This window comes from Barbus barbus (genome assembly GCF_936440315.1).
Source record: "Barbus barbus genome assembly, chromosome: 33".
Classification (NCBI taxonomy): domain Eukaryota; kingdom Metazoa; phylum Chordata; class Actinopteri; order Cypriniformes; family Cyprinidae; genus Barbus; species Barbus barbus.
In genome coordinates this window covers 7,507,120-7,534,928 of record NC_136761.1, presented here as the reverse complement: position 1 = coordinate 7,534,928, position 27,809 = coordinate 7,507,120, and the positions used below count along the sequence as shown (strand labels likewise).

At 35.9% G+C, this 27,809-nt stretch overlaps 1 protein-coding gene across 2 annotated transcripts in view; it reads right to left on the bottom strand.

The window, feature by feature from the left end:
* The window catches only part of LOC306853145 (bifunctional heparan sulfate N-deacetylase/N-sulfotransferase 1-like), a 34,612-nt gene extending 13,568 nt beyond the window's left edge, over positions 1–21,044 (bottom strand). Inside the window, exons 1-3 of one of the 2 annotated variants that reach the window (XM_079390344.1) lie at positions 20,889–21,044; positions 3,714–4,531; positions 678–806 (exon numbers count right to left, since the gene is read on the bottom strand). In XM_079390344.1, coding sequence (XP_079246470.1) covers positions 678–806; positions 3,714–4,232 — 648 coding nt within the window. In that variant the 5' untranslated portion in view covers positions 4,233–4,531; positions 20,889–21,044. The remainder of the gene's footprint in view (positions 1–677; positions 807–3,713; positions 4,532–20,888) is intronic. The other variant, XM_079390345.1, reaches the window with a different exon arrangement.
* Between the last annotated feature and the right edge of the window lie 6,765 nt (positions 21,045–27,809).

The window sequence follows — 27,809 nt, the reverse complement described above, 5'->3', positions numbered from 1 at the left end:
GAGAAAAGGTTTTTGAATAGAAAAAAAGGTTCAGAAGAGAGAAAAACATGCTTGAAGAGGAAAAAGGTTTGAAAAGGTCATGTTTTGAAAAGATACGTTTTGGAAGAGAGGAAAAAAAGTGTTTGAAAAGAAAAAAAAAAAACAGTGAGGAAATGGTTTTTGAAAAAAGTGAAAGTGAAGTGGCGTGTGGCCAAATATGACCCATACTAGGAATTTGTGCTCTGCATTTAACCCATCCAAGTACACACACTGTTACTCAATAAAAGACAACTGTGTTGAACTCCCTTTTAATCGACTGCATCCACTGCCGTTCAAAACATAATACCGGAAGCAGCGATCTCTTTCACATAAGAGTCCTTACTTCCTTTAAGTGTAATATATGCAAACTTACTTTCAGAACCCTAGGCGAGCAGTACAGAAATATTACATGTATACACAAATTAGAATGAAAAACGATGACTGAAACTTAACACACACAGTAGTGAACAAACACACACTGTGAACACACACCCGGAGCAGTTTTTGAGAAAGATTTTGCAGAAAGAAAAAACGTTTCTAAAGATAAAACTGTTTTTGGAGAAGAAAAAAATTCTGTGAGAGAGAGAACAAATTATAGGACTTGGGGTCATGAAGTCTTTGGAAAGTTTGACCAGATGAGCACTGAAGCATGAGCTGACCTGTCGCGCTCGTGTGACGTGCAGCAGAGGGGATTTAGGGTTGACGGTACAGTCCTTCAGGCCCAGGTTGGAGTGCAGGAACAGCGGGAATCCTTTCAGCTGCGCACTCAACAGACTGTTCTCATTGGCCTGATGGGACAGACACACAATCTGACACGCTAGCTGCACTCCAGCCAGAGTCTGATGCAGGATATTCATACTCGATATATCTCAGACCACTTACCATAAAGCTGCATAGCAAGATTAATCAAAAATAAAGTTTAAATAAAATATCAATGCTGTCAAGAAAGAATGCCTTTTCCTGGTTAACTGGTTAGTCTCTACTTGTCAATATCATAACTACAGCATTCTGACACACATCTTTCTCAATCAATGAGCATGTGTCAAAACAAAATAAAATGAACAATACATATTTAAAAAAGAAATAGGAATAAATACATATATAAAATACACACACAAATACAGTCATGGCCAAAAATATCGGCACCCTTGGTAAATATGATCAAAGGAGGCTATGAAAATTAATCTAAATTAAAATATGATCGGTGAGAAGGAGAGTTTGAGTGGCTAAAGACTCTCCAAGGACCACAGCTGGAGAATTGCAGAAAATAGTTGAGTCTCGGGGTCAGAAAACCTTCAATAAATAATAAAAAAAATTGTCAAACAGCCCCTACATCACCACATGTTGTTCGGGAGGGTTTCAAGAAAAATTCTCCTAGCTCATCCAAAAACAAACTCCAGCATATTCAGTTATCAGATACGACTGGAACTTCAAATGGGACTGGCTTCTATGGTCAGATGAAACTAAAACAAATGAGCTTTTTAGCAGCAAACACTCAAGATGGGTTTGGTGAACACAGGGACCCCATGTGTACAATGAAATATATTGCTGTATTTTTGATGTTGTGGGCCTATATTTCTGCTGGAGGTCCTGGACATCTTGTTTAGACACATGGCATCATGGATTCTATCAAATACCAACAGATAAAGAAATCAATAAGTTACTGACTCTTATAATGGGCCATGTTTGAATCTTCCAACCGTACAATAATCCAAATACAAACCTCAAAAACAACACAAAAATGGGTCACTCAGCACAAAACCAAGCTTCTGCTGGCCATTCCAGTCCTCTGACCTGAACCCTGTAGAAAATGAGTGAGGTGAACTGAAGAGAAGAAGCACCGTCATGGAGCTGTGAATCTGAAGGATCTGGAGTGATTCTGGATGAAGGAATGGTCTCTGATCTCTTGTCAGGTGTTCTCTAACCTCATCAGGCATTATAGGAGAAAATTTAGAGCTGTTAAACTGGCAAATGGAGGTTTTAAAAAGTATTGAATAAAAGGGTGCCGTTAATTGTGGCCAATGTGTATTAGAGAAAAACATTTATTTCATAATGATACCCCCCTCATTTTAAATTCTTATTTTCCAATGAAAGGTTAGATTTTTGTGATTTTTTTCAATAAAAGATCAAAAGGATTAACAATGCAGATTCATTTTCACATCCTTCTTTGATCATATTTACCAAGGGTGCCGATATTTTTGGCCATGACTGTATATGTAATATATCTGTAATATATCTTGCGCCTGGAAAAAACGAGTCGCTTCTGTTATGAGCGTCTCCATTTGAAATAGCGAACTTGAGCATGCAAAAGATGCGACAAGTGAATGGGCCCTTAAAACTGTGCATGCATATAATATGTTATGCGTCACATTTAAGAACATGTCTCTGAAATGGTTTTCAAAACTGTCTTGGAGCAGCCCAGCACTGTCTCTCTCATCTTACACACTCGATTCAACTCGTCAGTTCATTAGTAAAGACTTTAAGACCTGAAGTGGGTCAGAAAAGGTAAAGAGAGCTGAGAGAAAACACAATGCGTGTCAGATCCGCGTCACGTTCAGCAGCAGCAGCTCTTAAAAAATAGCAGACAAAATAACCTAATTAGCAGCTGCAGTGATGTCTGCTCATCAAAGAAAAAGAAAAAAAAGGAAAATCATTAACTTTTATAGCTATATGGATTCATCTATATTTAATTTAGAATTTAGTGTTTGATAACTTTATTCAATTTCTGTATATTTCTCCTGAAGGGCACAGGTAAATATGGCATTGATTATAATGGGTTTATTTAAAGATTGTTTTAAGTTCACTTAAATTAGAAGTTATTAAAGTCTAGTAAATTAAGGTCTAATAAATGTTCAAATTGATGGCTCTAAAAAAAAAAAAAGAAAAAAAAAAGAAAAGTCAAAAGACTTCAGGCCTGTTCCTGTCAGCCGTGCTTACCGAGTGGTTTGTGATTGTAGCTCTGTGTAGCCTCGCTATCACTCTCTGTTGTTTAAAGTGATAAAATATAACTTACTTGCCACCATATTTCTGATATTATCCATCAAACTAATTTTGATAGTTTAATCGTTAAATTTGATCGTTCGCCTTTAATCTAGAACCGAGACTGCAGCGTGCCTGTTTCCATTCACGTTTCTATTTGCATTTATTACCATTTTCTTTTTTCCCTCTCGCTCGCTCACGAGTTCATCAAACAATGGTGGTAAGTGAATCAATCAATCAATCATGGTGAGTAATGGCTTCTTCTCCTGCTATTGTTGTTTGCACTGCTTGCAACATGTACAATTTATATCTCTCTGTCAGCGACGAGGGATTCACATGTAATAAATGAAGGGAAATAGTTAGGCTGACAGAGGATTTCAGAACTAGATACACGCATCCAAACTTTAAATGAGGATAGTAAGAATGTGAGGGCTTTACATATGGATTTGGATGTGATAGCTCAGGGAGTCCTGCACATTGTTCGGTTCCGGTTACAGAGCCTCCGCAGCAGGGCGACTGGGTGACTGTGAGGCGGCATATTTGCCCTGTCTGCTGTTTGTAATGTCAACATAAGCTCTACCTCAAGATAGTCAAGAAGCTTTGAGACTACTGGATCACTTTCTCCAGGTATTACAAATCTCACTGCTTACAGCAGTGTACTTTTCCCAGCAGGAAGTCGGTAATTCAGACTGAAGGAGTGATATAGAGTCACTCACCTTAAAGAAGCCGATCATTCCCACTCCAAACTCAATACAGTATCTGTCCAGTAACTCCCTGTTCCAGGCGTCCATGTTCACATACTTCAGGATGTTTTCGTAAACAATAAGCACAAAGCGGCCCCGCTGTCCGTCCATTAATGTGGGCATGTCTCCTTTTCCGGGAGAGATTTCCATCTGGTAGCGGAACCTTGCCGACTCCAGGATGGCCACGATCTCCTGTCCGAGCTGCGAATACAGACTCTCCACGAACACCAGCACGACTGGATCCGTCCGAGAGCCATCGGACAACAGTGCCCCGCCTGCTCCAGACAGGAAGGGGAGGGGCTGAGACGGGGTCACGTAGAGGTCATCGGCCACACGTCCTACTGCGAGCGACGGTTCCAGCTCTCGTTTGACGACGAACAGGAAGTAGGAAGAAAGGAAGACGCTGAGGATGCATAGGAGGAAGAGGAAGATGAAGCTGGTCTGTAGCGGCACCTGGCGAACGAGACGGCGCAGGCGGAGCACGCCAAGCATCACATAAACAAATACAAACAAACAGCTGAAGGAAGGAAAACCGATGGATAAAGTTCAATCTACATGATTGGGATGTAAAACAAGTGCAACAGAAATGTGTCTGTGCTTCTATGTGACCATCGCTGAGCTGAAGAGAGGGGGCGGGGCTCAGAATTTGAGTGGATTCCTCGCCTGTCAGTCATCAAACCAGCTCCGCCCTTTTATCCACTTTTGATTGGTTACGAAGTGCTGCGGGGGGCCGGCTCTGCTGAGATTGACAGATAATCATTGCTACATTATCCCAGTGGATACCAGCACACCTGAAAGACATGAATATGAAAATCAGAAAACAATGTTTAAAAGGAATAATCAAATAATCAGTCTTTTCAATTTATATTTATTACACTTTTCCCTGGAATACTTAATTGTAACTGGTCAGATTCTGTGGTCAGATACAGTGCCCTCCATAAGTGTTGGAACAGTAAAGACAAAATTGCTCTGTTGGCTGTGGAGTCAAGACATTTACAAATATGATTAAAAGATGAATATGAGACAAAACTACAGAATGTCACATTTTATTATTAGCCGTTTCAACACATATATGTTTTACCAAATAAACAGAACAGCACTTTTAGAGTTCATCCCACTCATTGATGTGAGCATAAGTATTGGGACAGTTGAAAATAAGCAGATATAAAATATTAAAAGCTATTATTTAGTTGCAGATCCCTTGCGCACAATCACAGCAGTGAGTCTGGGACATAGACATCACCAGACTCTTGCTCTCATCCTTTGAAATACTTTTCCCAGCCTTTAATGCAGCCAATTCCAATTGTTGCTTGTTTTGGGGAGTTTCTGCCTTTACTCTCCTCTTCAGCTGGTGAAATTCATGTTCAATCGGATTTAAATCTGGAGATTGACTTGGGCAATCTAAGACTTTCCATTTCTTTGCTCTTATAAATTCCTTGACTGAACTGGCTGGGTGTTGTGGGTCATTGTCCTGATGCAATATGAAGCACTTCCCAATGAATCTGGTGGCATTTTCTTGAATATTGGTAGGCAAGATGGTTTTGTACCCTTCCAAATTCATTCTGCTACTGTCATCATACATTAAGTCATCAGTTTCATCTTTGTCTCATCGGTCCATAAACACAGTTCCAAAACTCTTCTGACTCACCTTTGTGCTTTTTTGCAAACTCTAATCTTGCCTTTCTATTTTTGGTGCTGGTCAGAGGTTTGCATCTTGCTGTGTAGCATCTGTAATTCTGTGTCAAAGTCTCCTGAGGACAGTCGATTGTCAGAGCATCACCCCAGCTTTCTGGAAGTTGTTGGTGATTTTACAGACACGTCTTTTAGGGTTAATTTTCACAGCTTTTATGATTTGTCTGTCATCAATTACTGTTGTTTTCCCAGCCGATCAGGTCTTGTTGGTTGCTGGTGGTTTCCAAACTCTTGATTTCTTCATGCTAGGGATGGGCGATATCTTATCGTTTGCGATATACCGGTAAAAATTCTCCCAATGATAAGAATTATTCTTCCCATGATAATAACGATAAAGTCTAGTTGTTGAAATATTTCTGTGCGTGAAATTGAGGAGTAAATCGCTAAATGAGGAGCTCGAGCTCCTTTGACAATCTGTAACTGTTTGGTTAGGGCTGTACAGTGCACAAAAAATTAGTAAATGTTGTACAGTAGCACGTGTGTGATACAGTTTTGCATGTGTATGAGCCGGTTTACAAACCTATTGTCCAACAAAGATATAATTTATTGATGTGTTTCTTCTCCAAATTAACTTAATAACATAGTCGATTGTTTGAATTTTTTTTTTATGACCAGACGTTTCATATCACAGAATGATAGTATTATATACAGTGATAAAGGCAATATCGATTAGCATTGCGTTATAAATATACTTCATCAGTTAAAGTTCTCTATCTCCGTTGTGCGTTTTATTCAGCGATGACTGGAAACCTTCATGGAGCGTTGTCAGTAGTATTACTTCTACTATGGATATGTGGAGTTTCTGCGCAAGGGTGACCTCCGGCTTCCAGTACGAATTAAACCGTGTGCACTCAGCAATGCTCCCAACAACCTATTTTGGGTAAAAATAGGAAAGATAATACTTTTCTCTAACGAAACAGGATTCCCTGAATTATCGTCATTGATATCGTTATTGCAATAAATACCAGAAATATTGTGATATATTTTAAAGCCCATATCGCCCATCCCTACTCCATGCCCTTTATTTTTTCTAGAGCTCTAATTGACTTCCTCTTTTCTTTGAGCATCCAAATTGCTTGCTTTTCTCTCAAAGTCAGCTCCATCCTGGTTTGTGTGTGTCATCATCGAATGCAAGATTCAGAATCCAGAAGTAATGGATATAACTGATACGACACATTCCCTGCTTTTAATATCTGAAGAATTAATGCAACAGGACACAGCTGATCAATTAGAAAGACCTGTGAGGCAACTGTTCCAATACTTATACTCACATCAGATAGAGGGATGAACTCTAAAAGTGCTGATCTTCTTAGCTGGTAAAACATCTATGTGTTGAATCACCCAATAATAAAATGTGACATTCTGTAGTTTTGTCTTATATTCATCTTTTAATCATATTTGTAAGTGTCATGACTCCACAGCCAACGGAGCAATTTTGTCTTTACTGTTCCAATATTTATGGAGGGCACATATACATATATATATATATATATATATACACATACACACATATATATATATATATATATATATATATAAATATAAATGACACCAAACTGAATAATTTATCAATATTACAGTATGACAAATATTAATGACACGCTTTAGTTTTATAATGACAAACTGATCATCAATAAACCAAACAGCCAAAAAAAATAAAAAATTTCTTTCATGTTCTCAGACATTTTTCTTGCAAGACAATAAATAAAAGGTGTGTGTGCGTGTAGTTGAGAGAGAAACACACACACACAGAGCAGTCTTTGTGTTTATGTGATGAAGACACAGCGCTCAGGGCATGAAGAGGAATATCAAAGTCAGATTAGAGCCGCGGTGCGTTCAGACACACACAGCAGGAGAGCAGTGGCTCTGGACGCTGGCGGGTCGCTGTGGGCCAATGGGTTGGTTCTCAGAGGGTTTCAGGGACTATTTGGGCTGAATTTGCATAGATTTCACAGCGTCTTTGGATGAGACGTGCTGCAACAGAGCCGTGAAATCGTGTCCTGATTCTCTGCCAGTGTAAAAATACACATCAGATTCATCCATAAATTCACAGAGAAGGTAAAACTGCAGACAGCGATGAAAACAAATGCTGTTGTCACATTTTCAGTGGTCAAAAACTAAATCTGGGTCACTATGCACAAGCAGTCTCCAAAATATGATATGCAAAATAATTAGTTATTCAGCAGTAAAATAAAAAGAAGCATTTATGAAAATAATATTATCATTATTATTATTATTATTATTATTATTAAATAAATAAAAACTATTATTATTATTATTATTAATGAAAAAAATTAATTACTTTTGTAATATTTGACTGTAAAAATATAAAAAAATAATATATTTTTCTTAAATAAAATACATTTAAAAATAAATACAACCACCAAAATCCCATTAAAAATGAAATAGATGAATCTTTTCTTCTGCAAACACCCCAACATTTCCGTGGCCCATATTCTGCCTCATAACCTTATTCTGACTCTGACGGATCCAGAACATCCAGAACATAAAAGACTTCTATGATGAAGTCAGAAGTGAGTAAATGATTGAAGCAGAACCCCAGAGAGCAGCTCAAGAGGACGAGGTCATCAGACATCAGCGGGAAACACAATCATGAGTGACAGATCCATGATGAGAAAATTAACAGTAACACCCCAGGCCATGTACGACACACCTCACACGCTTAATTCAACCCCATCGACCCACACGAACCAACCAACACAAGCGTGTTTATGTTATTGGATATGCTAGAGGTACAAACCGCGCGGATTCCCTTGAGACGGCCAATAGAGTCCTGAAGGGCAGAGCGGCCGCTCATTTATCACTTTTGGCAGCTCTGGGGTTTGTGGGTTTGCGCTGAACACAATGACACGCGGGAGCGAGCGGCTCGGCTCATTCAGCGCAGCGTTTAGCAGCAATTGCAATCAACACTTTAATTGCAATCAAAACTCAAAGTCAATAATCACTTCAGTTGCTCTGTGCAGGTGTGAGAGCCGCCGGCGATGATGCTAGAATTCGATTCTTACTTCTATACTGAGTTCTTGCTTTGGCCATGCCGCTAACAGATCAAAACTCAAACTCATGTTCTTTCCACCATCATTTTATGGTGGAAAGAACATGAGTTTATCTGAAAAAGAATGAGAAAATATCAAAATGTGACAGTCTTTATTAGGGGTGGAACGGTTCAACTTTTTCACTGTTCGGTTTGTATCATGGTTTTAGAGTCATGGTTTCGGTATGTTTAGGGAAAAAATATACTGTCAAATAAAAATAAAGAAAATAAGAATTATCTAACTACAAGCAACAGCACAAATAAATATACAATAAAGATACAAATAAAATAATCAGTGATTTTCAGGGTTTTTTTTAGGTTGGTCTAAGCATTAGTTTTTAGGTACAGAAATTGAATAAAGTAATAAAATGTAAATGTCTGCTATAGGATACTTACCAAGACGGGCATTTTGTCTGAATTTGTCCATTCAAACACAATACTTCAGAGAGAGCTTAATATTTGCACTGTTTAATGGAGTGACAGATCGCTATAGACCTTAATCAAAAGGCACGGTAACGTGAGGCGCACGTGAACTGATCATCTCCACTTTAATGCAGTTTCAGCACGAAATAAACATGACAAAACAGGGTAAGTTAAGGTAAGTTAATAGAAACTTTACAATCCTTATCCTGTCTCATGTAATCACTCAGTCAGTGTTTCAGCCGTGCAAAGATGTCAATATAACAGCTTGTAAATAATCTATTATCTCTAACTACATCTTTTAGGGGTGGGAATCACCAGAGGCCACACGATACGATATTATCACGATATTTGTGTCACGATACAATATTATTGAGATTTAAACATATATCGCGATATTCTGCGATATATTGCAATTTATTACCTTTTTCCAACTTCAAATGATGTCCCCAAAAGAAAACTTTTGCTGTTTTAACTAAAAAGAAAGATTTCTCGGTTTATCTCACTTCAATGTTATTGCTGCAGTGAAAAATGGGATTGTCAAGCAGACAAACTGATCAACATCCTCATGAAAACCTGTCATAAATGTTGTATGCACCTGGCAAACTCAATTATTTGTATTACAGTCTAATCTAGTCCACCTTAATTAAATGTAAACAGGCATTTTGAACAATGAAACTCGAACTTGTACAAAAACGTTGTTGCAGACCCTTCAGCAATTGGGGCGTTTAAAAGTAAATTACTGTTAAATTTAAAATAAATAAAACAGTTTTGCATCCGATTTAAATGCAGACGGGGCTTTTCTGATAAGTTTTAGCCATGCCGCACCGCCATCTTTATTTTACTAACTTGATGTCTGCTGATGGTGACCCAGCTGACCTCACCAGGAAAAAACAACACTACTGTAAAGAAATTGATTTTATTATTCTACCAATTTCTATTCGTCCGTGTATCGATACAGTATTGCCGTGGAAAATAACGCAATACTATGGTGTATCGATTTTCTCCCCCACCCCTACTATCTATCATCTCTAACTTTATCTATCTATCTATCTATCTATCTATCTCAAACTATATCTAATCAATCTATCTATCTCCCATCTCTAACTGTATCTAAATATCGCAATACTATGCTGTATCGATTTTCTCCTCCACCCCTACTATATATCATCTCTAACTATATCTATCTATCTATCCACAGTACCTACAATATCTATCCGTTTGTCACATAAATCTTGTTTTTAAAACTTTAAACTTCAAATTTCAATTGTTTTTAAATGACAAACCAGACATAGTTTGTCTTGACAATCTTTGCTTTTCAAGTTGAAAAAGATTCTATGACTTTTTTTCTAATTCTTTTAAATTCAGTTAATAGATTTCTATTTTTATTTCACTACAAATTAATCTTCCTCGCATTCAAAATTGATATTGGAATTTTGCATCCCTTTTGCTGCCTCAATTAAAATTCAGGAATTCCAGTGAAATGTAAAATGATTTTAAATGGATGGAACGTAATATTCTCCCCAGAACTCCACAGCAAACGCCTGTCAATGCCCTAGAATTACAACTAAGGCTGGTTGCACACTAGAGGATTTTAACCCCGATTTTAAGGCCGATTTGCACCCCCGAATGATCGGAGAGTGTGGCTTAATTCGCATCTTGTCGCAAATAATTGTTTTGTCCAAAAATCCTCTATTGTGTGGTGTCATTACGATTATTTATCTGCTCCCAATCGAGACGGAGCGTTGCCGAACTCAAATCGTAAATATCAAACATGTTTGATATTTATTACAACTCTTGATCGGGCTGCCTCTGACGTGATACCTGCGATAGCCAATGAGAGCAAGCAAGAGTAACTCACCGGATGTTGCGTGCTTCTATAGCGGAAACCTGGCAACCACAAACATGCCGTGAAAGCAGAGAACATCACCCATATTCTTTTGCATACTTTGTTTTTCACTGTGAAACAGAACGCGCGCCAGCTAACAACATCAATTGTCCTCTATTTGTTTTTCTTCTTTAGTCACGTTTGATCTCACGAGTCTTCCTACAATCTTTAAGTGTGCGGTCTTGCTGTCTGGTCGAATCATCTAGTGTGTGCGTTCTAAGGATTATAAAAGGCTAAAAATCAGTTGAACTGTCTTCATGGTTTTAAAATCAGTTAAGATTTGAAAATCGTCTAGTGTGCAGCCAGCTTAACAAGCACTTCTCACTGGTTAGCATGATGACTTAACAACACAGGCAAAAGCAAAACACACTCACCTTTAAATCTAATTAAGATTTTATCTTAAATATATACATTTATTTAAATGTATCAAGCATCTCAACTTGAGTTTTACAGCAGTACAGTACAGCACAGCCTTGTAAAGCCTTTGAGCTGTTATGATTCAGTGATCTGTGGGACGACCAATGCTGTACTTTCATCAGCAAGACTGATTTCCTGATTAATGCACCAAACAAAATGGAAAATGAAAAGAAAGATACATTCTCATGAAGCACGCTACAGAGGATTGGATCTCTGAAGTGGGTGAGTTGTTGTCATGTTTGATGTCACAGCGGTTCATGTGGGTCAGATTTTCCACTGACTGCGTGATGACATGTGACCTGTTCCGTCAAGAAGCCCAATTATTATTCAGGGAATAGCGAAAGGAAACACACTAATGAGTGCAGGAGCCACAGACTGTACATGGAGTTTGATCCCACAGACAGCAGACGGTCATCAACACACACACACACACACACACACACACACACACTAATCATTCAGCAGCCGTTAAGACACGTCAAATACACAAACACACCTACCTCAATCAGATCAGTTGTGCAGTTGTGACACAGATGATTTTAACTTAATGAGTGAAGAATACATTTTTATCAATTTATAATCTAACAACAGATTTGGACTCATTATTTATAGACTTATATGTTAATCAGGCTAGTGAATCTGACAATATCCACCTATTTAACATTATCAGCATTACATGATAGCCAATTAGCACAAATTACTGATGGCCTTGTCACTAAAATCTTTTTTTTTTTATTACATTTTAAATAAATTTTCTTTGAACCAATAGATTAAACATAAATGTTCATCTATGGCTGTCAGTCGCCACAGAAAATAACTAAAATGGAAAAAAACGTATGTATTTTTTCTTAGAATCAAGACATGCCTGATTTTTTAATTTTGTCGCAAAAAAACAAACATACTTTATTCGCATACATACAGCACCCTCATGTAAAGCAATATATTCTATAGATCAAATCTTAACTAGCTACTTGATTATTTATATCAGTGCAAAATGTAAATATATCTCTCAGCTCTAATCTGCAAAATGAGACTATAAGGCATAAATATATTATAGACATTACTACTGTGACTTTCTGTAAAGATGTTTTGAAACAATGCGTATTGTGAAAACCTTGATGTTACTCGACTGAATTAACCTGTACATGAACACCAGAATGAACCATCCACTAAGCACTTTTGATTGAGTATGTGTATGAAATCATGCGTGTTTTAACAAAATATTATACTGACAATTCAGCTTTATGGAACATTCTAAAAAACAATGGGTTATTTTTTTCAACCCAAATGTTGGGTTGAAAATTGGTCTTGATCATAACCCAACGACGTTATGTAATAAAGACTAGCTTAATTATTTTGAGGCTGATGAAGTGATAATTGTTAAAAGTAATGTTTTGCATGTAATATTTCAGACTTGTTGAGCTTGTGTGTTAATGCCCACGTCAGGAGTTAACGACACCGAAGCCTGCTCGTGTGAGGACGCAATATTCTCAACTTCTTCAGAAGAGAGGCAAAGATAAGGCAAGTAAACTTCATAATCCATATTCATAAAATAATGTTTGTTTGTTTTTTTTGCAGATGTTGAAAGCCAGAGACATAGAAGAGAATCATTCTTTTGAGATTGGTGTAAGTTATTTTTTAAAAATAAATGTTTCTGTTGTCTCCTGCCTGTTTACTTCACATTTTGATGAAACAACCGTGTGATTACATGTTCATATTTTATGTAAACCATTGATGTCTGTGTTTTTCATTGCAGAGCCCAAACCAACTTTGGAGTTGTCTGATTTGGAGAGTCATCATTCTTGATCTTCCTTTCTTAAAGGAATAGTTCACAAAAAATTATTTACTTGCCCTCATGTCATGTCATTTTGTCACAAATGAATATATTTTTAATTTTCTTTCATAATTTTTTGTTAATCCATTGAGAGTCTAGATAATCTGTATTTTCAAGGTTCATACAGTTATTGTTGAAGTAATCCATTCCAATATTTATATATGAATAAACCTTAAATTATATGATATCGAATATGTCTGTTCAGAAGAAAATATTGGTCTGCCAGACTTGCAATGGAGGACAAAAATTAAGAGAACATAAAATATATTTATTTGTGTTCCAAAAATTAGCAGAGTTTGTATGGGTCTGGAACAACATGGGGGAGAGTAAATTATGACCATTTTCATTTTTTGGTGAACTAACTCTTTAAAGAGCAGCTCTCGTGCATGGAAATTTGTGAGGTATGTGAATGTCATGTCTGTTTTAATGTTTCAGTAAAGAAGTAGCTTTCTGAAAGCAATATATTTATTTAAACAATATTACATGCCCTCACACTAGTGCTGCCACTATAGCATTCTATCCTTACTGATGTGGATGCACCTCTATCTGAAAATGGATAGTTTAATTAAATGTTTTTCTCTTTTTAGGCTACTGATGAAGAACAGGTGGTGACTGGGATGAATGCTGGTCAAAGAGGAGAATGTCATTTCCCCCAAACTGATGCAACAGTGGTTTTAAAGGAGGACGCTGCCCTGGATGTTGTATAAGATGTCACATGCTGTGCTTCATGACTACATCAATTATGCTAAAGAGATCATGAAAATTGACAGTGATGCATGATCTGTATTCATGGACTATGAAAAAAACTGGAAGTGTATAATTTGTAAAAACAAAATGTTAAATGTGTTGTTTAGTAGAAATGGAGTTTACACGCTGTCATTCATACACATGCATCTGTTGAATGTTATAATATCAGTGTTAACGTTGTGGTTTATTAGTGTACTGCCATGCCAGAATAGTTTGTAAAGGACTTAACTATTAACTAATTGTACAATTATTGTATAATAGTGTTTTTGTATATTTTTATACAATATATCAAATTTACCAAAAAAGTCCAATTTGATCAGAAGTTATATTCAATGCTTCATAAACTCTGTTAATGCCATACTTTTCTGCATTTCTTCTTACATGCATTTTTGACCGTTTTCCCTTGTTAAATAAATATTTACCTTTTGAAAGTCATTCTTTGTGCGATTTTAAAATGAACAAGATTTGTAGGTTTAATGCCTAGCTCGATTTGGGATCATTTTAGCCTAGCAATGTAGTAATCTTAAACCATAAAAAGCAACCCAGCATGCTGGCTTGCTAAAATAACCCAAATTGGGTTGTTTTTAACCCAGCAGTTTTTAGAGTGAATAAATTACATTTTAAAATATATTCACATGGAAAACAGTTCATTTAAATGGTAATAATATTTTCACAATTTTACTGTTTAATGTATTTTTGATCTAATAATTATAATATAAAGTACAATATTATAAAAGTACAGCCTTGATGAGCAAAAAAAAAAAAAGTAAAAAATCCTCCAGACCTCAAACATTTTCAAGGTATTTGTATGCAATAAATAGCATGGCTTGCCCTCATATCGGCCTGCTATAGTGCAGTAATGACCTCAGCAGAGACGTGCTGCTTAATATGAGATAATGAGCCCCGCTGAGACGAACGCTGCGCTTAATTACACGTGTTGACTGTACGTGATTGATTTCTCCCTCGTTAAGGGCCGAAGCACTCTGCGTTTCTACTGTAGAACAGCTTTGTAGCCACAATTTAGTGTTGAAAACTCAATCACTGAGATGGATGGAAAATGACCTAAAAGCGAAAGACTCTTTAATTTCAAACCATTACTGAGCAAATCTTTCCTAAAACACAGCAATGACACCGAAACAAATCAAATGGCTGTTCAAGCTGGTCAAAAGAACATGCTGGAGAGGGAGAAGGTGTTGCAATATTGGTCATCCATTATTTAAAGAGATCAATTATACATGAAAGTCTAAAAGAGCAACTTCAACTGTTCAACCTCTGTCCACTGCAGTTTCTGTCTCTCATGTTTCTCTGCATTCAAAAGTCTCACTATGAACTCAAATCTTTCTCAATAAATGCATCCAAGAACAACTCATTTCTAGCTTTTCCAAAAAAAAAATCACTTGTCACTTGAAATAAATGATAAAAGAATATATATATATATATATATGTGTGTGTGTGTGTGTGTGTGTGTGTGTGTGTGTGTGTGTCAAGGTTATTTTCGAAAACGAAAACGATTGGTGAAAAAACTATTTCGTAAACTGAAATAAAATAAAAAAAATGACAAAATATTTCAAAAACTAAAACAAAAACTAACAAAAGTTCAATCAGCTACATTTTATTTCATTTTAACTCTTTGTTTTGGTCAAATATAGCATTATTGACATGGTAATAATATGTATTAATAACATTAAGTTAACTTTCTGGCAAGGTTCTCCCAAAATTATGAATAAATATTTTGCAAGTAGCCTATAGAATGCTCCTTCAAAGTTATAGGCTATTTATATATACATCGTTCATGGACTACAGTATTATATATATATATATATATATATATATATATATATATATATATATATATACACACACACACACACACACACACACACATAAAAATCAAGAATTTATTATTTTAAAATATTTAAAACACTCATTTAGTTTTAGCTAGTTGCTGAGGCTACATTTCTTAGTTTCATTGTATGTTGAAGTACTAAAATAAGTAAAACTAAAACTAATAAGTAAAATAAAAATGTTATATACAATGTAAAAAAAAATAATAATATTAAAGTAATAAAACTATACAGACATTTAAAAAAAAAGTAAAAAAAAAAAAAAAAGACAAAAACAATAAAATTATTAAATATCTAAAACAAATTAGCCCATCAAGATGATACCGTGAGGAGAAGCTACTGTCCTGACTGCTTTTTAAACATACAGCAGATAGAGAGATGTGAGTTACAGGGGCACATGGGTAATGAGATCGCCTCACACACGCTGAACACTGATTTGAGCAGTGTGACCTCTCACCTAAATATGAGTCCAGACCTACATCTGGATTGGCCGAGAGCTGGTAACGGGTCAGATGACGTAACATGATCCCGAAAACGACAGTGTCGTCTGACACCTCTGAGACCTGGACAACCACACATTCACTTTCAGTGTCTCATGTGAGAGTGCGCTCACACTACACTTCACGTTCCCTTCTAGCATTCAGAGACTACACACACAAGCAAAGTATCTTGGTCTTCTGCTGAGAACTAAAGTTCACGTTTGGTGACCTCTGACCTGTAGGGTTTAAATTTTTATCAACTGCACGTGTATTTACACCGTCAAGAAAAAAGAGAGAAAAAACTTGCACTTTCAAGCAAAAGAAGAGGCGAAAGAACTTGGGACTCGGTTTGTCACAGCTGGCTGTTGGTCAAGTGTTTCTGAAATCACATCAATGAAAATAAATAAAACACCAAATGTTTTTTATAAACTCGGGAAAAGAAGCACTTATTGAGAAGCTTTAGGACTTGAATAAAAGCGCAAATGGTTTAATATTTGAAAATTGAGTTATTAAAAAAGCCTTAAATATGATTGCTGTAATTTTACAATGAAATAATACAAAGAAAATCTTACTCTGTAATATTTAATTTAGTATTAATAAGATGTTGTTTTTATTATCAATAATCACCATCATCACATCAAGTACGATAACAATAATATAAAAAGGTATAAAATACTAATTATTATTGTATTATTATTATTATTATTATTATGTAGTCATTTGTATATAAATCACAATTTGGGGTATATCTAGAGCTTTAAACATTGTGAATTGTAAATTACAATTTTGAAATCACAAAAAAAAAAAATTTATTCAAAAATGCAATTAGAATTATTTCTCACATTGTTCAACCCTAAATACTGATGGCTTTAAAATTAGTAGGCAGTTTTAGTAGTAGTAGTAGTAGTAATAATAATAATAATAATAATAATAGTTATTACTATTATTATATTATTTTTAAATAGAATTTTTTACAATTAAATATTTTACAGTAATGACAATTAAAAAAAGTATATTATAATAATAAAACAAAAACACAAAAAATAAAACAATTAATTAATTGCACTACTCTAAATCCTGATGGCTTTAAAAATAGTAGACAGTGTGCAGTAAATACTGCTCAGTATTCAGTAAATTTGTAATAGAAAATCTCTGATGTGTCCCATCCTAACTTCCTGTCTAAAGAGGAAATATGTTAAAACAGGTCGGAGAACTGCGCTTATCAAGCTAATTTTAGTGGAATTTAAAGGCAAAGCCTTTAACCAAGTTGTTTAAAATATTTTCTAAATAATTAGCACCAATAACAAGAAAACAACATATTCATGGTGACACTGGTGGGAATCTATCAGAGGGAAACAGAGACATCAGCCCTCCGTGTGTAAGCGAGCGCGTAATGTCCTGCTCAACACACGCTGACCTCACACATCCCACAACGCACTGCATGATGAATGAGCACCACACAAGCTGCTGTCCTCCAACACACATCTCCCATGATCCTCCCTGCTTCACTTCCTCTCTCTCCACCTGCCCGACAGAGTGATTAATGTCTGTTCTGTGCTGCTCGACACAAAGACACATTACACAGACCCCACTCAGAGCTCCGTCTTCTTTTCCACTGAAAACATCGAAACATTCAGAAATTGACACATTTGGGAAGGAAAATGATTTAAGATCACAGTCTTGTTCCTGAGAAATTAATCAAAATGAAGAGAGTTTATGCTTAAAACAAGAAAAAATATCTACCAATGGGGTCAGGCGTTGTCTAATCTATTAGCAGATATTTCTAAGCATAGATGTGTGTATGTGTGTGTGTGTGTGTGTCTGTGTGTCTGTGTCGTGGTTCCTTCTGTTCACCTTGAGGGCAAACGATTTGAGTGATGGCATCATCCAAAATCAGACCCCACTGAACAGATGAAGATTTCAGAGTCAAATTACCCACAATCCATCACTTTCTGCCAAACGACAGCTGCCAACCTGCCTCTCCTCAGGACAGAATAAATAAAGGATTGTAGTTTCCTAACAAACGCCAGAGTGTTTCTCGGCAGACGGTAGCTCATTATGCAGCAGTGATATTAAGAGTTAAACAGCTCACGGTCTGTCGGGACGATCATAATCCTGAATCTCTGAGTTACTGAACAGCTCAATGATATAAAGACATGAATTCACAGACAGAGCGGACCTAAAGAAAGAGTTTCAGTAATAAACATATGTTTGATTACGGGCCGCTTTATCTTAAAAAGAGGCAAAACAATGTGGAATTTTCATGTACCCTTATTCCACCAAAACTCCAAAAATTGTGAAACTGAATAAAATTGATGACTAATTTGCACAATGAAGTCAGTTTATTGGGTTTCCGTGTGTAGTTTAATAAAGAAAAGTAGATTATGATTTTTCTGATAATTGTGATTGCAATTTAAAAATAAAAAAGCGATTTAAAAAAAGATCCAATTTTGTCCCCGTAATTTTGTGATTATATATCAATATTGCTACAAAAAAAGAACAATCATATTAATAAAAACAACTAATTATTATTACTACTGCTACTAAAATAAAACTATAAATATTAGTAAAAAAAGAAAATAATAAATTATTATTATTATTACTACTACTGCTAAAATAAAAATATAAAAATACCAAAAAGAAAATAAGAAATTTGATTTACTATTGTAATATTTTCTTTTAAAATACAATCTAGTACTTAAAATAATAACCATTATAATCATAATCTTGATTATTACTAAAATAATAATAATAATAATAATAATAATAACAATAAAAATGACTAAAAATCAAAATAAGAAATTGGTTTTACTATTGTAATATTTCACTGGAACATGAAACCTAGTATTTAAAATAATGATAATAAAAATCATCATCATCATGATTATCACTAAAATAAAAATAAAAGATATTACTAAAAAAAAATAAGAATTTTTTACTATTGTAATTGTTTCATTGCAAAATAAAATCTAGTAAATATATACAATAATAATAATTATTATTGATTGCTATTTTTTATTACTACTACTAAATTACAAATATAAAAATTACTAAAGAAAAACAAAATAAGAAATAGCTTTTTACTATTGTAATATTTCATTGTAAAATAAAAAATCCAGTGTTTAAAAAAATATAATAATAATTTTACTTTTTGAATGTAAAATGCAGCCTTTATTTCTTAATTTTCTAATAATTTCCATTTCACTTGCAACCCCAAAGTATCTGATTCAGACTGAATCTTTCTGACTCTGATGCTGCTGGAAACACAATCAATCAATCAGCACTTAAAGAGACAAATCAACCAATAAACTCCTCACTGCAGCTCCAAAGACCCAGAAAACACACAACAGGCGTCAGTTCAGCTAAAAATAAACTTTGGACACACGACAGCTGTGAAGTGGATGGAGTTCATGGGTGATGTGCAAACACACACACACACACACACACATTCATATTAAAGTGGATCCTCACTTAATGGTTTTTGATCTAATCAGCCAAACAGGTTTGCAAAAACTGCTGTCTGAAACTGCTCATGATTCAGTTTGAAGATTCATTCATGGTTCACAACAACCTCAATATGACGCTACAAAAGCATGTCCTCAACTCAAACAGATGAAGCACTTACAGAACTTAATTGTTTTTTACTGTAATCTCACATGCAAACTAGCATCTCGTCCACAACGTCTGTGAAAAATAAAGAAACTGGAACTCAAACACTTTTTTTATCTAGTTCTACGTCTCGCATCTAATTTTAGACACGGTTGATTAAATGTATGTTTCTCATGATCTTAAAAATCCTGAGATCTGAAGTCTTCTGCTTAAATGTTTAAACTGTAGACATATATACTCTGCATTCATGAAACATTTACACACATTTGGGTCACTGCATCACTCTGCTCTGGTATTATTGCATGTGGAAAAGTAATAAGTCTAATAAGAAAAATACAATTTAAAAAAAAATAATAATTTGTATAATTGTGTAACTTAAAAAAAAATCTTTAAATAGTTCAAGTTTACATACAATTTGCAGAATATTAAAAAAAACATGATGAGGGTGTGACCTAAAAAAATGGCTTTTTTATTTTCAATTAAGGACTTCCTTTAGTAGGCTGTTTCACATCAAATGTTTACATATAACCCACAAGATAAAATAATAACTGAATTTACACAGACGACGCCATTCAAAAGTTTACATATTATCTCCTGAGAAACATGGACTTGTTGGTCTTTTTGTATTTTTTGACCGATTCTGTAAACTTACAACTCTCCTTAGCTTTGGAAGCAAGACCTGAGCAAAGTAAATCACAACATGCATGACTGTCATGTGACTGTGTGCTGTTCATCTAAATCAGGTTTTACCCAAATGAAGCAATTTACCTGTCATGTGATACTTACCATTCAAAGTTAGGTAACAAGAATGCTAAAAGATTTACAGCAGGCTGCAGTAAACATCAAATGCTCCATGATTTTCCTCAGGTGACTGCATCTCGCATATATTTTCACAGAAAGTAGCCTATATGTACACTAAAGTTTCACAAAATGCATCCACTATAGCCCTAAATCACTGCATGCAAAGACAATGTGCAAAAACACACAACAACAATTCGTCTGTAAACACATGAGAACATCCCAAACACTGAATCGTGTCCTAACAACAGGTGCAATGGCTTTTGGACATCTGACCCCATCACTGGTAACTACAGTGTTGAGTCAAAAGCACAAAATAACACGAACTCAAGCCTGTTGTTTAGTGTCACAGCATGCAGCAGATTTACCTGATTCACAGCAGAACCGGGCTGCGTCGCTCCTTCAGCGCCCCTCATCCTGCGACGCCGCTTCCGACCGTATTCCGGTAAATCCGTTCCGTTCTGCGTGCGTCTTGCGCGGAGCGCGCGAGCAACTAAACACACGTGCGCTGAACTGACGCGTTATAGTCTAGTAGCCAAGTAGGTGAACCCGGAAATGTTGAGTACACCAAAGTTTTATTGCAGAAATGTGAAGTATGGGTGCCCAGCATACAGAAACTACCGGATGCTAATTTGCATATGTTGAGCAATTTGCATAATTTGCATAATTAGCATTATTAGCTTAATCGTCCATTTTGACCACATATTTTGCACTGAATGGTCAATTTCTACAATATGTGAGTGGTTTTAGAGGTTTTAGAGGATGCTGATTTCATTTCTGGCATTTTCAGATTTCAAAGAGCTAATTTTAGTACATATTTTGATTTATTTAGGCAAATTTTGATTACTTTCAGTCATCATTTTTATGGTAAACAAAATATTTCAGAATCATGAGTGCTCTTGTGAATGTTGATGCATTGTTTTCAGGGTGTAGATTCAAAATTGCTTTTTGGATAAACAATGAATCTTTGTTAGGCTGAATGTTATGCATTTCTGGATGAAAAAGCAATGCGGGTATTTGACATAACTTGGATCCTGCAACTGTACGATACATATTAATGGGGTAGCTCTTTAAGACACCCAATGAGATGACATCACCTAAGCCCATCACCATGTGTGATCAACGAACTATGTACAAATATACACTATATACATGCCATATAAGACAGGCCCTGCAAGTCGCTAGGGCAACGGCCGAATGGCAGAAGGGCTGCCCAGGTTGGTCCGCAAGTCGCAAGATCCAACGGGGACCCAATTAAAACTTCGCCAGGCGCAAGAGTTAAAACTGAATCTGGGCAACCCGGGTCAGCCCGCCAGACGCAAGGCTAACCAAGAGGGCTTCACCTTCGCACCACGCCAAACATGTAAATATTCAATATATACATGCCATACAAGACAGGCCCCGCAAGTCGCTATAGGGCCATGCCAGAATGGTAGAAGGGCTGTCCAGGTTGGTCCGCAAGTCGCAAGATCCAACGAGGACCCAGTTAAAACTCCGCCAAACGCAAGAGTTAAAACTGAGTCTGGGCAACCCGGGTCAGCCCGCAAGACTAACCAAGAGGGCCTCACCTCCGCACCACACAAAGCACACACTGGCTACCACCTTCAGGCAAACTGCTATGCCTCACAATTAATTAACAAAACGCAGCCTCGTCATCTTCACTATCCTCTTCTGTTCTGTCATCATCTTCTCCAGACCCTTCATCCCTCTCTTTGTGTTCTTGGTGTTGTGTAAGTATGTTGCAGCATATACCATCATTGCCTTTGCAGGAACAATAACTGGTACAGGCCAGACCTGCAGCTGCACAGCTGCACTTTGCTGATGTGCAAGGTTTCAACCCGGCTTTGCAACCACAGCTGACAACATCTAACAAAGCAGGAGGAGCAACTGGACTTGAATCCTGGGTGGGCATAATCAGTTCCTCTCCTTCCTTTAGACCCATCTTCTTGTCCCATCCAAACAAGGTGATATCCACAGCCGGTGGATCAGGCTAGTCAGCTGCTTTCCATAGCAGCACCTGTAGGTGGGCACGTCTTCCATGAAGGCGCATATTGTGCTCTGTAGGAGGTAGTGCCTTCAGTGCTGGGGGCCTTTTGCGCTTTTGGTAAATTTCATACCGGGCTCCATCCAAGGTTACAGAGTTCCTCTGATTGTACAGAGCCAGAAAGAAAGCCCTTGTTGCTTTTGTGATCTGTAAATCTGTGGCTTCTGTCTCTCCAATACAGTGGAGAAGCTTACCAGGTACGACTCTCATGGCCTTGAGTGCAGACACCTTCCCCTTCCCGACAGGATATGAGGTGGTATCACATCCCGAAAGAGCATGCATGGCCAGAATGGAACCACATTGGTCACCCAGATTCTCTGCAGTTGCATTTATGCTGAGAACAGTGCCGTTCCATTTTTCCATCTGTAGGTTAGTTGTGATACCAGCCTTCCAACACCAATAAACCATAAGCACAAAGACATCTGTGTCATCACTGAGAATGTGAACAGTTGAAGCCCCATGTCTGACAGCATCTAACATGTAAGATATAAGTGATATATTGGCCTCATCATGAGTGTCAATGCTGTCAGCTTTACTGACCATCATGATCTTACTTCCTACATTGAAAGTACACAGGAGTTCGCTCAGCCTTTGTTTGTTGTGCTTGTTTTTCAAGACTTTGTCTCGACTAGGTAGAGGTGTAGTCAATGAGAGCTTGTACTCTGTGGAGCTCTCTCCTGCTCTTCTATGTCTCTCATGGTCCTTGGCAGACACCTGCAAATATCTGTCAAAGATGACAAAAGTTTGGGTGTCGTAACAATTAAGCCGACGTCCCATGCTGGCTGCAAGATCTGCCACTGTCCCAGACGATGGCCAAACCACGTGATAAATGAGCTGGGATGCATCCACAATGACAACATCTGGTGGCTGGGGATTGCAGACTGGAAATCGCAAGAAGTCTGAATTTTTAAAAAAGAAGAATACAACAATTTTAAATTATGGTAACTAATTTCAGAACACCAGATTCACCCACAAAATGGATCTGAATAGAAATTCACAATGTACTGAACAATACTGTCATTATAACTCTGTCCACCTTTTATCTTAATGTGGAAACATAAGTAATGCCAACATTAAAATGTCAACATTAAATCCCTTGACTGACTTTTGTACGAATATTAAGGCGATATAAGAATATAAAAATATTTGCAAGGTGAATTTTGACTTTAAAACTAGACTATAACTACAACAGCTCACTGCTACAGCTTATTTGCATAAAAACATGACCGGACCTCAAGAAATGTAAACAAATTGAGGTTATCAACATTCACATCAAAGAGCAAGAGTTCTTGTGATTCTGAAATGTGAGAATATTGTGTTTACCATGAAAATAACCTAAAAGTTTGTCAGAAATGAATAAAAAATGTCTAAATTTATCCAAATTTGTTATAGAATTACCATTTTGAAGTCTGAAAATGCCAGAAATGAAATCAGCATCCTCTAAAACCACTCACATATTGTAGAAATTGGCCATACAGTGCAAAATATGTGGCCAAAATGGACGATTAAGCTAATAATGCTAATTATGCTAATTGTCCAAATTGCTCAACATATGCAAATTAGCATCTAGCAGTTTCTGTATGCTGGGGACCCATACTTCACATTTCTGCAATAAAACTTTGGTGTACTCAACATTTCCGTGTTCATAATGGGGCTCTATGGGCTGGCTACTAGACTATTACACGCGCTCGGCGAACACAAACACACAGCGTGTTATTAAAGCGTTACAGCGCGGCGACTAGTGGTCAGAGGACGATAATACTATCTCATGCCAAGCCAAAAGACTATGTGGTGCGTTCAAGTCCTTCTGTGAAGTTCGACGTCAAGTGCTGTCTTCGGTCGGTTCCCGGTCGTAATTATGACTTTGTGGTGACCTTTATGTGTGTTTAATTTGCAAAAACCGTTTTCTTCTTATTCTAAAAGCTCGTTCTGATTAACAATTTTCAATAATCATGTTTTTTTCATTGTGCATTCCAATTAATCTCAATCAAAACGCAGTTGGGTTGCTATTTTGATCATGTAAAAAATACAGCTAACACAATAAAGCACAATAAAAACATGATAAAATAATAAAAAACATGATTTTTGAACATTTATAATTAACCCAACTGGGGTTTGATTGAGCTTAATTGGAATGCACAATTAAAAAAACATGATTATTGAAAATTGTTAAAAGTTCAGTATATATAATATATATAATACTGTAGTCCATGAACGATGTATGTATAAATAGCCTATAACTTTGAAGGAGCATTCTATAGGCTACTTGCAAAATATTTATTCATAATTTTGGGAGAACCTTGCCAGAAAGTTAACTTAATGTTATTAATACATATTATTACCATGTCAATAATGCTATATGTGACCAAAACAAAGAGTTAAAATGAAATAAAATGTAGCTGATTGACAGTGAGTTCAACTAAATATGTGACTGAATCAATATAGATATGCTTATGTAAGCTGGTAGTTGCATTTTATTGCTCCAGGTGATGTTTATCAGTATAGATGTATTGAGTCATGTAGACACAAACCTTAAAGCCTTGGGATGCTGCTTATTATGTCCATATAGTACCTTTATTGTGGGGTAATATAGTGTAAATAGGGTCTTTATAGTGGGGGTCATAATGAAAACCAGCCATTATAAATTTTATTCAGTGCCTTGTGTAGACAAATTATGAAGCGCAACACAGTAAATAAAATATCAAACATGTAGGCTAAAAAGCAACACAAAAAGTTATCAAATTAATATATTGGCCAACATATATTTTAATTGATAATTTGTCTAAACTTCAACACTCCTTGTAGGCACCAAAAATGTAAAGAACTAGTTGTAAAAAACATTTTGGGAAGGTTTTTTTTTTTTCCATACACCCAAGTATGGTTTGGCAGATTTGCAAATATTCACACCTTCATCATATCTATCTGTAAAGTTTAATTTTAATTCACTCTAAGATTATGTTCTTGATGCTTATTTATGCTTCTGTTTGGCACCAGATAAAACTAAAGAGGTTATGCCGACTGTGTAGCCTAATTCATTGGAAACTGATGAGGAAGAACAGAAGAGGAAGTGATAAGGGAAAGTTCAGGCCGGTGATTCACATGTCTGCTGTCAGTATGAGGATCTGCTGAGGGAAAGTGTAAAGTGAAGGACGCTGTTTATATCTTCAGCATCACTGATGATGATAACAGTGAATGTACGGGGGAAAAAATTATTTGATGCCCTGCTGATTTTGTACAACCTGAATTCCGGAAATGTTGGGACGTTTTTTAAATTTGAATAAAATGAAAACTAAAAGACTTTCAAATCACATGAGCCAATATTTTATTCACAATAGAACATAGATAATATAACATGTTTAAACTGAGAAATTTTACACTTTTATCCACTAAATGAGCTCATTTCAAATTTGATGCCTGCTACAGGTCTCAAAAAAGGGGACAATAAAGGACTGAAAAAGCAAGAAAATTTGAAAAGATTCAGCTGGGAGAACATCTAGCAACTAATTAAGTTAATTGACTTCAGGTCTGTAGCATGATTAGCTATAAAAGGCATGTCTTAGAGAGGCAGAGTCTCTCAGAAGTAAAGATGGGCAGAGGCTCTCCAATCCGTGAAAGGGTACGTAAAAAGATTGTGGAATACTTTAAAAACAATGTTCCTCAACATCAAATTGCAAAGGCTTTGCAAATCTCATCATCTACAGTGCATAAAATCATCAAAAGATTCAGAGAAACTGGAGAAATCTCTGTGCGTAAGGGACGAGGCCGAACACCTTTGTTGGATGCCTGTGGTCTTCGGGCCTTCAGACGACACTGCATCACTCATCGGCATGATTCTGTCATTGACATTACTAAATGGGCCCAGGAATACTTCCAGAAACCACTGTCAGTAAACACAATCCGCCGTACCATCTGCAGATGCCAACTAAAGCTCTACCATGCAAAAAGGAAGCCATATATGAACATGATCCAGAAGTGCCGTCGTGTCCTGTGGGCTAAGGCTCATTTAAAATGGACTGTTTCGAAGTGGAAAAGTGTTCTATGGTTAGACAAGTCCAAAATTAAATTTCTCAAAGAAATGAGAACATGTGACTGATCACTTTTAGAAATATGTCTGTTGTTGTTGCATAAGGGAAATATTATTTATGAAGAAAAAATGTGTGTGTTTGTTTGTTTAGGTGTGTAGTTCTGAATGCAGTTCATCTACTATAAGAGTTACAGAACACAACACACTCTGTTTTTGTGTTAACGTTTTTATGCTTTTGTGTTTGTGTTTTCCAGTTGTCTTTAAAATTATGAAATGTATTTCTTGTCAAGTTCTTCAGAATTCACTGTGCTCTGTCATGTGACTACAGCAAATCTGAAAAAAGAGAAGAATCCTTAATATTTATTTAAATATACAGTAAATATGGTTGTATATGATCTCAATTATGGAAAAACATAAACTGTTTGTATAATAACATAATAATGTAATAATATAACAATATAATAGCATCAGTTGGTACTTAAGTATTTATTTCAAATATACATATTTTTAAATATTGTAAAAATGAAAAAAAAAAAAGTTCTTTATGCAACCTAAAAAGCTTACACTGTAAAAGAAAAAAGAACACAAAATAAAATGTGGCTGACTGACAATGACTTCAGCTGAATATGTGACTGAATCAATATACAAAAGGTGTGCTTAGAAGAAGTCACATTTTTACTCCATGCTAAATTTATCAATATACGTGTTAATTAAGTACCAATACATATTTAATAAAAAAATATTAACTATTAAATATGTATTAAATAATTTATTAAAATTGTAATAAATATTATTAGAAAGTAATGTTATGGACATTACCTTCAAAATACCGGTAAAACACCTGTAAAATTCCCTTATTAATACAATACATTGTGTCCTATGTTTACTGATTTAGAGATATTATTTAGACATGTTTTTCTATTTTTTTAAACTGCAATACCACAAACCTGCTGTGATTAGTCTTGGGCATTATCCCTTTAACTGTCACCCCCATTTTTCAACATAGTTGTGAAAGTGCACTATCCAAACTTATATTGTTATAATAATTCATGAACGAAAACAATAATCTGATTTTGATGTACCATTTTCATGGCAATGCAATGTGCAATTTTAAAATGGTTTTCACAGGATGAATTTTGAGATTTTAAGCTTTTGATTGCTGTATAATTTATGATGATTTCTAAAGTGTGATGAGGAAAACGGCAACAAAGAAAGACTTTT